General features: G+C 53.8%; 1 protein-coding gene across 4 annotated transcripts; it reads left to right on the forward strand.

Moving 5' to 3' along the window:
- Positions 1-328: 328 nt before the first annotated feature.
- Positions 329-13,402, forward strand: GBGT1 (globoside alpha-1,3-N-acetylgalactosaminyltransferase 1 (FORS blood group)). Of its 4 annotated transcripts, none has more exons than XM_010372808.2 (7): positions 329-496; positions 1,709-1,898; positions 2,814-2,879; positions 9,311-9,398; positions 9,477-9,512; positions 10,094-10,228; positions 12,089-13,402. In XM_010372808.2, the coding sequence occupies exons 4-7, from the start codon at positions 9,352-9,354 to the stop codon at positions 12,762-12,764; spliced, it is 894 nt and encodes a 297-aa protein (XP_010371110.2). In that variant the 5' UTR covers positions 329-496; positions 1,709-1,898; positions 2,814-2,879; positions 9,311-9,351; the 3' UTR covers positions 12,765-13,402. The 4 variants fall into 4 exon arrangements, with proteins under 4 accessions (XP_010371110.2, XP_010371108.2, XP_010371106.2 ...); XM_010372806.2 differs by having other exon boundaries at positions 9,348-9,398; positions 12,108-13,402; XM_010372804.2 differs by having other exon boundaries at positions 9,348-9,398; positions 12,089-13,395.
- The last annotated feature ends 291 nt before the right edge of the window (positions 13,403-13,693 follow it).

Consider the following 13,693-nt stretch of genomic DNA (forward strand, 5'->3'; position numbering starts at 1 on the left):
GCGTCCAGTTCGTTCTCCCTTTCCGTGACTGCTTCAAAGCTCTTATAAACGAGGTAAGGTTTTCCTCACAAATCGCTTCATTTCTCCACCTGCACCCTACCCTGCCCCCGGACCTGTGCTTCTTGGCCCCCCGAGCTGCGCCTGCTGCATCCTAGGCCGAGTTCTAGGCGACTAGCGGGAGCCAGGCCCAGGGGTCAGCTCAGGCGCTCGGTCCCCCGGGATCCAGCTCCTGGGCCGCAGGGAAGGCGCTCTCGGACCGCAGGGGAAGGGCCTGCGGTAGGTGGGCGGGGCTGCGGCTCCCTCTTTCCTGCCTGGCTTCTCCAGCCTCGCCCGCTGCCCCGCTGCCTGCCCTGCTCCAGGCTCTGCCTGCCCTGCTCCAGGCTCCACCTGCGCCGCCGATTGCCCGGGTATCGCGGGGGCCCAGGCCAGCTGAGTCCGTTTTCTGCGCCGGGGTGGCGCCCCTCCATCCGTCGTAACGCCGGTCCGGCAGCAAGGAGTAAGTCTGCACCCGGTAGGGAGAGTCGCGCTCCCTCGGGCGCACCCAGTCCCTGCAGCGCCGGGGGCCAAGGAGGAGGGCCCTGAGCCCAGGAGGTGCGCATCTCGGACCCAGAGTCTCGGGTCCCGACCACGGGCTGGGGCCGGCGGCGCTCGGGAATGGGCTCTGCGTTCGCGGGAGGCGGGGGCGAGACGGAGCTTGGAGGCCCGGGTGGGGAAACTGAGGCCCCAGAGGAAGAGAGAGGGAGAGTGCTTGCCGGACACTCCCGAGTGGCAGCGGCCTAATCCCCAGAACCCCCGCCCTCCGCTCACTGTGGCCCAGGCTGCGCCCAGCGTTTCACAGCCTTTCCCGTGCATCTTCCCCCCGGGCGCCGCGTGCCGGCCGCCATCCACTGAGGCCGGGAGCAGGGGATGACTGACCCAAGGTCACCAAGCCAGCGGGTTGAGGCGCGTTCCCATCGTTCCGTGGAGAACCCGGGGCCTGCCTCCCAGAGAGGTGGACAGCGACCACCTCGCTCCGCTCGGAGAATCCTGGGCGCCCCTCCCCGCTCGTCCTGCGCTGGGACTGCGTGTGTCCTCGCTGTGCCTCGGGGCTTGATTTCCAGCGGACGGTGGACTGGCCCATGCGCCCCTCCCGGTGGCCTCGGCTCCCCTCCGAGAATGGACCTAGTGAGGGAGACGCGGGAGCCAAGGCAGGGGTCCACCGCCTCCGCGAAGTCAGTCCCAGCCCCTCTCCTAAAGGGCTGCTGGAAGTAACAGCTGAGCACCCAGCCACTGCCATCGTGCGCCTCCCAGAGCTGCCAGAGCTGAACCCGGGATCTAGCGGGACCCAGAGTCCACATGACCCCAGTGGGTGACTGAGGGGAGGGCAGGGCTGCAGGGCTGGGGTCACCGTCTCCCGATAAAGAGCATTCCTGGCCCGGCGAGGTGGCTCATGCGTGTAATCCCAACACTTTGGGAGGCCGAGGCGGGAGGATCACCTGAGGTCGGGAGACCAGCCTGAGCAACATGGAGAAACCTCGTCTCTACTAAAAATACAGAAATTAGCTGGGCGTGGTGGCTAATGCCTGGAATCCAGCGACTCGAAAGACTGAGAAAAGAGAATCGCTTGAACCCAAGAGAAGAGGTTGCAGTGAACTGAGATTGCGCCACTGCACTCCAGCCCTGGTGACAAGAGTGAAACTCTATCTCAAAAAAAAGCGTTCCTTTGCAGGTGTTCCCGGGACCTCAGAAACCAGGCTCAGAGCTTGACATACCTGCAAGGGGATGGCCTCATCTGCCCAGACCGGTGGGGTCTCTGCAGGTGCCCAGGCTCTGGTGCAGCCCCCAGCAATGCATCGCCAGAGACTGGCCCTGGGTCTGGGGTTCTGCCTGTTGGCGGGCACAAGCCTCAGTGTCCTGTGGTGAGTCTGCCCCACGGAACTCTTCCTGTCTCTATTCCCACCCAGGACTCCCACTGTCTCTGAAGGTCAACCCCAAAACCTTGATCTCCTCATAGGATTCCAGATCCCACCAACCCCTCCTGACTCACCTGTCCTCCAATCTCAGCTCCAGCAAGACCCAACTAGTGTCCCTGGCTTCTGAATTCTGTCTTGTACTGGTCTCCTGGCCTTTGACTTGCTTTTTTTTTTTTTTGAGACAGAGTCTTGATCTGTGGCCAAGGCTGGAGTGCAGTGGCACGGTCTCGGCTCACAGCAAGCTCCACCTCCCAGGTTCACTCCATTCTCCTGCCTCAGCCTCCTGAGTAGCTGGGACTACAGGCGCCCACCACCACGCCCAGCTAACTTATTTGTACTTTTAGTAGAGACGGGGTTTCACCATGTTAGTCAGGATGGTCTCAATCTCCTGACCTTGTGATCCGCCTGCCTCGGCCTCCCAAAGTGTTGGGATTACAGGCGTGAGCCACGGCGCCCGGTCCTTGACTTGCTCTTTTCTCTGCCTGGACCATCCTTCAACCAATGTTGATGGGGAATCCCTGTTCACGCTCCGATATTCCCTCTTTGTTTCTGTCCTTCCATGAAGCTCCTGGGGCTGCCCCTCACCCTGCTGTTTGTGTGGGGGGGCCTGGCATCAAGAATATACACTCCCTGGGAATGAATGACTACATGGGTGAATGAATGACTGCATGCCAGGCCCTGTGACACATGCCGGGAATACCAGTAGGCTTTGTCCTCCGAGGTCAGCCAGACCTACAGAATGACAGGGGACCTGGTCTCCTAATGCACTGTGGGAGACCTTCACTCCCAGTGATGTGCGTGAGGTGTGTTTTCAGCCTCTGGAGCAGAGTGGATCAACAGATTTTTTCTTTTTCTTCACAGGGTGTACGCTGAGAACTGGCTGCCAGTCTCCTATGTCCCCTATTATCTCCCCTGCCCAGAGATCTTGTGAGTATGGGTGGGGCTAGGAGAACTGGGGGCCCTGTGGGCTGCTCACAGCTGGGGAGACCTGAGAGTATTTAAGTTCACTTCATCTGCCGGTTCCTGAGTTCTAAGTTCATGTTTCTGATAAATGCAATAGTATTTAGGTAATTTAAGGGCTGTGACAAATGTGAAGTGAAATTCCCGTTTCGGTCTTCCAGCATCCTTGCAGCTCCCTGCATGGTCTGACCTTCCACATTTTGCACAGCTGTGAGCCTCACTTGCTGTGTCTGGCCACTGAGAACAGAGAGTGCAATGATGCCCATAAATAGCCTGCTCTTGCTCCTGGTGACCAGCAGGGGCCCAGTGCTTTTAGGACTTGACCCTGTTGCTCAGTTTTGTGTTCCATGGATTCAAGGAACAAATGAACATGTGACCAAAGTCCTCCTTATTTAAGGAGCTGTTTTTTTTCTGTTTTTTTTTTTTTTTTTTTTTTTTTTTTTTTTGTCAGAATCTCACTCCGTTGCCCTGGCTGGAGTGCAGTGGTACCATCTCAGCTCACTGCAACCTCCGCCTCCCTGGTTCAGGAGATTCTCCTGTCTCAGCCTCCCGAGTAGCTGGGATTACAGGCACCTGCCACCATACCCGGCTAATTTTTGTATTTTTAGTTGAGACAGCGTTTCGCCATTTTGGCCAGGCTGGTCTCGAACCCCTGACCTCAAGTGATCCACCTACCTCGGCCTCCCAAAGTGCTGGGATTATAGGCGTGAGCCACCGCGCCCGGCCGAGTCTGACTTTTTAACAGTTAAGCCTGAAAAAATGAGTTGGGATAATCTCAGAGGAGCATCTGGTCTTTTGTTTTTCATGACAACTCAAGGAAAGTTAAACATCTGAATCATAGACCACTAATTAACAAGGCATGTTTTATATTGTAAACATAGAAGATAGTAAATTAGGAAGCCAGGAAGGAGAAAAGACGAAAGAAAAAGAAAACCCTGTCAGGTTCACCTGTCAAAAATTACACTCCAATTCCGAAGTTCGTTGTTTGCTTTGCTTGTTTGTTCCACTTTCAAATTTAACAGATTAGATATTTACATGGTTCTAAATGCAAAATGGCTGCTTGCCATTTAGAACAGTTGTGGTCATACTGTTTTTGCAGTTTTTATTCTGTTTTCCCAGAATGAACTTTATTTTTCAATGTGTGTCCCATCCCCTTTTTTTTCAAAATGAGATAAGGTCTCACTGTGTTGTCCGGTCTGGTCTCGGACTCCTGGGCTCAAGCAACCCTCCTGCCTCAGCCTCCCAAAGTGCTGAGGTTACAGGCATGAGCTACCGCATCGGCCTGATCACCATCATCTTATTCCACCCAGGGGCTGGCACATAATTTTTCAGTCTCTCTCTCTTTCCCACCACCAATTGCTCTCGGCATTTATGATGCTCCCAGTTTCCCAGGGCTCTAAGTTAGTTTGTGATGAGCAGCATAACCCTTTCTCCATTTCAAAGATCGTTTTGTTCAGACGTGTTCCTTTAGTGGCCGGAGGATGTGGATAGGTTCTGATCCGTCTCATTGGGTTATTTCAGAAGGACCACAGCACAGCAGTCACTCACTCATGTGCCCTGCCTGAGCAGTACCCAGCAAAGCCACCCTGTAATACACCTGGGCTACTGCTGGGAATACCAGGGGTTATGAAAACAAAAATGAACCTACCTTGCTGATTGGGAGAGGGAAATGCTATCCTCTTTGGTATAAATTTTATTTATGATGATGATTATATTGAGACAGAGGCTCACTTTGCCGCTCAGGCGGGAGTGCAGTGGCGTGATCTCAGCTCATTGCAACTTCCGCCTCCAGGGTTCAAGCAATTCTCATGCCTCAGTCATCTAAACAGCTGGGATTACAGGCGCACCAGCTAATTATTGTATTTTTAGTAGAAACGGGGTTTCATCATGTTGGCCAGTCTGGTCTTTGCCCGCCTCAGCCAGGCTTCGCCCCCCACCACTGGCCTCCCAAAGTGCTGGGATTAAAGGCGTGAATCACCACCCCTGGACTTAATTTTTTTTTTTTTTTTTTTATTGTTACTAGTGAGACTCTCTTTTCCCTATGTCTTCCCATTAATTGAATTTTTTCTTGTGTGAAGTGCTTCCTCCCCACCTTCTCTGTTTGGTCCATTTGTGGGTTCCCTATCATCACACTTGGCTGAGTATACCTACAACATTTTTTTCTTCTTTACAGTTTGTCTATCTTTTGTGTGTGTGTGTGGTGGGGGAAGATAAGGTGTGGCTCTGTCACTCAGGCTGGAGTGCAGTGGCATTATTACAGCTCACTACAGCCTTGACCTCCTGGGTTCAAGTGATCCTCATACCTTAGCCTCCCGAGTAGCTGGGACCACAGGTACGCACCACCACACCTCCTAGCTCATTTTTTATTTGTAGAGACAGGGTCTCACAATGTTGCCCAGGCTGGTCTGGAACTCCTGGCCTCAAAGAATCCTCCCAACTCACCCTTGCTGGGATTGCAGGTGTGAGCCACCACACCGGCCTGCTTTTGTATTCTTGTGTGTAACTCTTCACTGCAGCTGGAGTGTGTCTGGGCTTGTGGGGAGAAAAGAGGAGCCAGGGAGGTACAGAATGTTGGGCTGTTTGGTGCCCCTTCTAACTCCTGACAACTTCTTGAAATCCCAGGGCTTTCTGAGCAGGGCCCTGAAATATGCTTGCTTGTAGGAAACTAGGGCAGAGGGCCAGTTTGACAAATTGACTTGAAAAAATTCTTGATTCAAGAGTAGCAACTTGGCTGGGTGTGGTGGCTTACGCCTATAATCCCAGCACTTCAGGAGGCCAAGGCTGGTGGATCACTTGAGCTCAGGAGTTGAGACCAGTCTGGCCAACATGATGAAACCTCATCTCTAATAAAAATACAAAAACTGGCGGGTGTGGTGGCACACACCTGTAGTCCCAGCTACTTGGGAGGCTGAGGCAGGAGAATCACTTGAACCTGGGAGGCTGAGGTTACAGTGAGCCAAGATCACACCACTGCACTCCAGCTGGGAAGACAAGATTACTGAGGCTCCATCTAAAAAAAGAAAAAAAAAGTAGCTACTATTCACAAAAGGACAAAAACTTAATTATTCCACTTATAGGAAGTACCTTCCATACTCAAGTTCATAGAGGCAGAAGTAGAATTATGGTTCCCAGGGGCTGGGGGAGGGGCAATGGCAAACTCTTGTTTAATAAGGGTCCAAGCTTCCTTTTGGGATGATAAAAAAGTCTAAACACAAATGTTGGATCGTTGCATGACAATGTGAATGTACCTAATGCCACTGAACTGTACACTTAAAAGTTGGCTAAGGTAGTAAATCTTGTGTTTTGTACACTTTACCACAAATAAAAGAGCGTAGCCTAGAGATAGAAGAGTTCAAGGAGGCTTCAGCCATCCCATCATACATGACGTATTGAAACTCACAGGGGACCAGGCCAGGCAGCTCATGCCTGTAATCCTAGCACTGTGGGAGGCCGAGACAGGCAGATCACTTGAGCTCAGGAGTTCAAGACCAGCCTGGGCAACATGGTGAAACCCCGTCTCTACCAAAAATATTAATACAAAAACAGCTGGGTGTGGTGGTGGTCACCTGTGGTCCCAGCTCCTCAGGGGACTGGTGTGGGAGCATCGCTTGGGCTCAGGCAGTCAAGGCTGCAGTTAGCTGAGTTTGTGCCACTGCACTCTAGCCTGGGCAACACAGAGAGACCCCATCTCAAAAAAGAAAAGAAAGAAAGAAAAGAAACTTACAAGGACCTGGCAGACTACTGTGTCATCAGTGGGTGGGATCCTTACAAGCTTCTGCTTGGGGACAATCGGCCTCGGGCCTTTTCTTGCTGCTGCTGGCTGGGTGGCTTTTCCCTTTCCTTTTCTTTCTTTTTTTTTTTTTTTTTGAGACGGATTCTCCCACTGTCGCCAGGCAGGAGTGCAATGGCGGGATCTCGGCTCACTGCACCCTCCGCCTCCCGCATTCAAGCGATTCTCCTGCCTCAGCCTCCTGAGTAGCTGGGACTACAGGCGCGCGTCACCACGCCCAGCTAATTTTTGTATTTTTAGTAGAGACGGGGTTTCACCATGTTGGCCAGGTTGGTCTCGATCTCTTGACCTTGTGATCCATCTGCCTCGGCCTCCCAAAGTGCTGGCATTACAGACGTGAGCCACTGCGCCCGGCCAGTCTTTCCCTTCTCTGTGCCTCGCTTCCACCTGCTGGAAACACTCTAAGTGGATGGTTTTACTGTCCCCATTTTGTGGATGAGGAAACTAAAGTTCATAGGGTCAAATGTCTGGCTCCAGGTCCCTGGGCCAGTTGGTGGCAGAGCCAGAGGTGAGCCCAGGGGTCTGACCCTGCAGCCCTGGCACCTCCTTCATGGACCCCCATCTTTCTTCTCCACCCAGTTTGACTTTGAAAGTGACCATGCAGACTGCCTGCCAAGACTTGCCCAGGATCCCTCACCTTACTGAGCACTTGCTCCATGCTGGACATGGGCCAAGAGCCCCTCACACACCTTGTGTAATTCTCGCCACTGCTAGGGCTAAGGTTGGTTTTGCCCATTTTGCAGATGCAGAGAAATGGCAGTCAGGGATCCACTAGAGAAACAGAACCAGTAAGAGGTAGGCAGGTAGACAGACAGGCCAACATACCTGGGAAAATTGACGTATGTGATGGTGAGGCTGGCTAGGTAGCTGAAACTCAGACAGGAGTGGACACTACAGCCCACAGGTGAAAGTTTTTTTTTTTTTTTTTTTTGAGACAGGGTCCCACTTTGTGGGTGGCCCAGGCTGGAGTGCAGTAGTATGATTACAGCTCACTACAGCCTCCACCTCCTGGGCTCAAACCATCCTCCTGCTTCAGCCTCCCAAGTAGCCAGGACCACAGGTGCACACCACCACACCCAGCTAATTTTTGTTGTTTTTGCAGAGACTAGGACTTGCCATGTTTCCCAAGCTGGTCTTGAACTTCTGGATTCAAGTGCTTTGCCCACCTCGGCCTCCCAAAGTGCTGGGATTACAGGTGTGAGTGACCTGGGCTGGCCACCAGTTCTGTTCTTAAGGGCTTTCAACCAATTGGATCAGTCCCACCCAGGTTGTCTAGGATATTCTGTTGGGGTCCGCGTGTTTCCTAAACAAAGGAATGAACACACAAGACAACACAGGACAAGACATACATGGCGGCCGCGCCGAACGGCACACTCTGCTTTATTTTATACAGCCGTTTGTGGAATGTTACCAAGTCATGGGGCATGTGTTGCTTCTCTGACCTTTCCTTGACTCCCAAGATCAGTAAACATTGACCAGTTCCCAGAGCCCACTGTTTACAGCTGGGTCCTTTGTCCTTTCTGTTTGCAGAAAAGGACCGTCCTGCTTTGTCTGCAAGAGCAGGGCTTATCGGGAACGTCTCGTTTGCGAGCACGCAGTCCTCTACATATTCCCTTTTACATAAAATCAACTGATATAGAATGTTAATCACATCTACAGAATACTTTCACAGACCAACCTGGGCAACATAGCAAGACCCCATCTCTACAAAATTTTAAAAAATCAGCCGGGGGTGGTAATGAGTGCCTGGCAGGTGCAGCTACTCAGGAGGCTAAGGTAGGAGGATTGCTTGAACCCAGGAGGTTGAGGCTGCAATGAGCTATGATTGTACCACTGCACTCCAGCCTGGGCAACAGAGCAAGACCCTGTCTCTTAAAAAAAAAAAAAAATGTTTCACAGCAACACTTTGACTTGTGTTTGAGAAACCGGATACTACAGCCTAACCAAGTTAACACATACAACTGACCATTACAGTGAGCTCAGGTTAATTAGCTCACCTGAGGTCCCAGTCACCAGGCCTTTGCAGCTTTTCTTCCTTTTTTTTTTTTTTGAGACAGAATCTCGCTCTGTCACCCAGGCTGGAGTGCAATGGTGCAATCTCGGCTCACTGCAACCTCTGCCTCCCGGGTTCAAGCAATTCTCTTGCCTCAGCCTCCCGAGTAGCTGGGATTACAGGTGCCCGCCACCACGCCCGGCTAATTTTTTGTATTTTTAGTAGGGATGGGGTTTCACCATCTTGGCCAGGCTGGTCTTGATCTCCTGGCTTCGTGATCCACCTGCCTCGGCCTCCCAAAGTGGTGGGATTACAGGCATGAGCTACCGTGCTCCGCCCTTTGCAGCTTTTCAAACCTTCTCTCTGACAATGAGAGCGACATGGTTGGAAAAGCATCAGCCTTGGGACTAAGCAGCACTGGGTTCGAGTCACTGCCCTGTCACTCACTTTCTCAACAACCCTGGACAGATCACTTCTGCAAGGGTCCCCAGCTCCTCTGTAGAGTCGGGTGGGGCTGTGGGGGAAGGTCAGAGGGAGCCTGCATGGACCCTGGGTGCCCGCCCACAGGGGCCTCTGACTCCTCCTTCTTCCTGTGCTGAGTATCTCTGTCCCCAGTCCCACGATGATGGCTCTCTCTTGCCTCTGCCACCAGCAACATGAAGCTGCACTGCAAGAGGGAGAAGCCACTCCAGCCCGTGGCATGGTAAGGAGACTGGCATTTCCCCTTTTGTGGCCTTGAGGGTGGTGGCTCCCCTCCACCACTGGTCCTTCTTGGTTGCAGGTCACAGTACCCCCAGCCCAAGCTGCTGGAGCCCAGGTAGGTGTCATGGAGAGGCCTGAAGGGGGTGGGGGGAGGGGCCGAAAGAGCTCTGATTTATAAGTTGGGGTAGTGGAGGTGCCAATATCAGGGTGGCCTTGGGGCCCAGAGAGTTAGGGACTATGGACAGACACAGGGCTGGGAGTCAGGGACCTGGGCTGTGTGACCTTGGGCAGGGTACCCAACTGCTCTGAGCTTTTTCTGTGCAGGTGGATAATAGTACCTAGCTCCCTGGAGGTTGGAGGAGCAGATGAGAGGTACTGTAACATCTGCGGTGTCTGCACTCGGTGCTCAGGCCATTGTTCTTAACAATGTTGCCTTGCCCTTTTTAATGACCCTCACTTATTAGGGGCCCGGCACACATGGACAATGCCAGGCTCCTCCTTGGTGTGCGTTAACTCCTGCTCCTCCTAACCCTGCTGGGAGGTGACTGTCATTATTCCCCCTTTCCATGTGAGGAAAGGGAGGCCCAGAGATGGGGACGAAGCTGCCCTGGTCACACAGTGTGAGAGCCAGGGCCGGGAGGAGACTTAGGCTTTCACAGGGGAGGGTCTCAGTGCCCACGGCCCCCCTGCTGCCAGGCCCACACAGCTGCTGACACTCACACCCTGGTTAGCGCCCATCGTCTCCGAGGGGACCTTCAACCCAGAGCTTCTGCAGCACATCTACCAGCCACTGAACCTGACCATTGGGGTCACAGTGTTTGCCGTGGGGAAGTGAGTAGTGGGCTGGGGAAGGGGAGGGAGGTCTCCCTGAGCCACAGGAGTTTATAGTCAGGAAGAGCCCAGACGTGCACACAGGACCCTGCTGGGCACCCGGGGGGCTCGGAACCAGGTGCCGAGCAGACAGAAAGTGCAGAGTAGGGTGTGATAGTGGGATGGGGGCTTCCTGGGGTAGGGGGTCTGGCTCTAGCATAGACGGGAGGCAGAGTCCAGGTGAGGGGACAGCAGGAGCCTTTGTCAGGAGGTTCCATTGCCCCTCCCTGTTTCATCTGGACCCCTCCTCTGCCCTCGTCTCTCCCTGACCCCACCTGGCCTTCCTTAGGAGCTGCTGCTTGGCAGCCTCCCTTTGGGCCCCTGGGACTCCTTCCTGGAACTTCCTGGGGCCCCAAGCCCTAAAGCATGGCCAGATGATGAATGGCCCACCTAGGGTCAGGTGGCCCCTTGTCCAATGAGTTTTGGCCTGGGGGCAGGGCTGTGTCAACCACACTCCACTCCATGCCCCCAGCATCTAGCTCAAATGCTTTCCCTTAATTCGTCCACTTAATTCGTCCACTTAGCCGCTTCTTGGCTACTTTCTTCTCTGTGGTACTCAATGTTCCTGCCTGTATAATGGGCACGCTTTAAGGCAGCTTTTTTTTTTTTTTTTTTTTTCTTTTTTTTTTTTTGAGACGGAGTCTCGCTCTGTCGCCCGGGCTGGAGTGCAGTGGCCGGATCTCAGCTCATTGCAAGCTCCGCCTCCCAGGTTCACGCCATTCTCCTGCCTCAGCCTCTCGAGTAGCTGGGACTACAGGCGCCCGCCACCTCGCCCGGCTAGTTTTTTTGTATTTTTTAGTAGAGACGGGGTTTCACCGTGTTAGCCAGGATAGTCTCGATCTCCTGACTTCGTGATCCGCCCGTCTCGGCCTCCCAAAGTGCTGGGATTACAGGCTTGAGCCACCGCGCCCGGCCTTAAGGCAGCTTATGAAGATCAAAGATCATAAGAATTCTTAGAACGTTGCTGGGCACTTAGAAATTGCTCAATAAAACTTCACCTGGTCTAGGAGGATAAGAATCTCTACCAGGGCCGGGCACGGTGGCTCACGCCTGTAATCCCAGCACTTTGGGAGGCCGAGACGGGCGGATCACGAGGTCAGGAGATCGAGACCATCCTGGCTAACACGGTGAAACTCTGTCTCTACTAAAAATACATTTAAAAAATTAGCTGGGCGCGGTGGTGGGCGCCTGTAGTCCCAGCTACACGGGAGGCTGAGGCAGGAGAATGGCATGAACCTGGGAAGCGGAGCTTGCAGTGAGTGGAGATCGTGCCACTGCACTCCAGCCTGGGCGACAGAGTGAGACTCTGTCTCAAAAAAAAAAAAAAAAAGAATCTCTACCAGGAGGCCGGGCGCAGTGGCTCATGCCTGTAATCCTAGCACTTTGGGAGGCCGAGGCAGACAGATCACGAGGTCAGGAGATCGAGACCCTCCTGGCCACAAAAAAAATTAGCCAGGCGTGGTGGCAGGTGCCTGTAGTCCCAGCTACCTGGGAGGCTGAGGCAGGAGAATGGCATGAACTTGGGATGCGGAGCTTGCAGTAAGCCGAGATCACGCCACTGCACTCCAGCCTGGGCAACAGAGCGAGACTCCACCTCAAAAAAAAAAAAAAAATCTACCAGGAACATGCTTAAAACAGCCGTTAAGAGGCTGGTACTAGCGTTTTGGGAATTGGACAAATGAGGACCCGGAGGGTTGGAGCAGAGTGACATCTTGAGATGGGGAGCAGGTAAGTGGACCCCAGCCTGGCTGACCCCAGCACACAGTGGAGACCCAGGCAGGCTGCTGGGGTAGCGGTGGGTGACCAGGTGATCATCACTAGGTACACTGACTTCATCCAGTCCTTCCTGGAGTCAGCCGAGGAGTTCTTCATGCGTGGGTACCAGGTACACTACTACATCTTCACTGACAACCCTGCAGCCGTTCCCGGGGTCCCGCTGGGTCCCCGTCGGCTCCTCAGCACCATCCCCATTCAGGGTCACTCCAACTGGGAAGAGACATCCATGCGCCGGATGGAGACCATCAGCCAGCACATTGCTAAGAGGGCTCACCGGGAGGTGGACTACCTCTTTTGCCTTGATGTGGACATGGTGTTTCGGAACCCGTGGGGCCCTGAGACCTTGGGAGACCTGGTGGCTGCCATTCACCCAAGCTACTACGCCACACCCCACCAGCAGTTTCCCTACAAGCGCAGGCGTGTTTCCACTGCCTTTGTGGCAGACAGCGAAGGGGACTTCTATTATGGTGGGAAAGTCTTTGGGGGGCAGGTGGCCAGGGTATATGAGTTTACCAGGGGCTGTCACATGGCCATCCTGGCGGACAAGGCCAACGGCATCATGGCAGCCTGGCGGGAGGAAAGCCATCTGAATCGTCGCTTCATCTCAAACAAGCCGTCCAAGGTGCTGTCCCCCGAGTACCTCTGGGATGACAGGAAGCCCCAGCCGCCCAGCCTGAAGCTGATCCGCTTTTCTACACTGGACAAGGATATCAGCTCCTGAGGCGCTGACCATGGAGCTGGGGGTGCCACTGATGGGGATCCAAAGCCCTGCAGCCACCAGTGCTTCACTAGCGTGCAGACCAGCCCTGTCCCACCTCCCTCTGTCAGTCAGGCGAATTCAACTGGAAAAGGGATGTGAAAAGGCCACTGCGAACTGCAGAGGGCTGTGCACACAGTAGCATACAAGATCTCACAGTCATGTGGCACAGGAACGGTGAGACGGGGGAGGGGAGGCGCAGTTACAAAGGCAGGGCTCAGCAGGCTTGCCGTGTTCTGCAGCCGTGCCTTTGTGGGGCAGGCTCTGAAGCCTAAGCCCGACTCAGAGTGCCTGAACCCCGCAGCGCCAGCCTCCCGTTTATTGCATATTGCCCTTAACATAGCATTTCTAATACCCTAGTGTGAAGGCACCCGAGACCCCTTTTCTCTGGTCACAGGGGTCCTGTGTCCCTTGATGTCTCCCAACCACATGTAGCTAATTCCTCACTCAGGTCCCCAGAGCGAGCCTTTGAAATGGAGCAGGTCTAGGCTCCCTCTGGTTTCCTGCACCCCAAAGTGAGCCGCACTCTCAGGGGACTAGTCACCTCCTTCTTAAGAGGGTTTGGGGCAGTTTATAATAAAGGTGGTGTGTGCTCGACCCTAGCTAGGGTGATTTTTCGTTTGTTTTGCTTTTGTTTTTTTTGAGACTGAGTTTCGCTCTTGTCACCCAGGCTGGAGTTCAGTGGCGTGATCTCAGCTCACTGCAACCTCCGCCTCCCAGGTTCAAGCGATTCTCCTGCCTCAGCCTCCCAAGTAGCTGGGATTACAGGCACCCGCCACAGCCAGCTAATTTTTAAATTTTTAGTAGAAACGGGGTTTCACCATATTGGCCAGGTTGGTCTCAAACTCCTGACCTCGAGTGATCCACCTGCCTCGACTTCCCAAAGTGCTAGG

This window comes from Rhinopithecus roxellana, chromosome 16 (assembly GCF_007565055.1).
Source record: "Rhinopithecus roxellana isolate Shanxi Qingling chromosome 16, ASM756505v1, whole genome shotgun sequence".
NCBI classification, from domain to species: Eukaryota; Metazoa; Chordata; class Mammalia; order Primates; family Cercopithecidae; genus Rhinopithecus; species Rhinopithecus roxellana.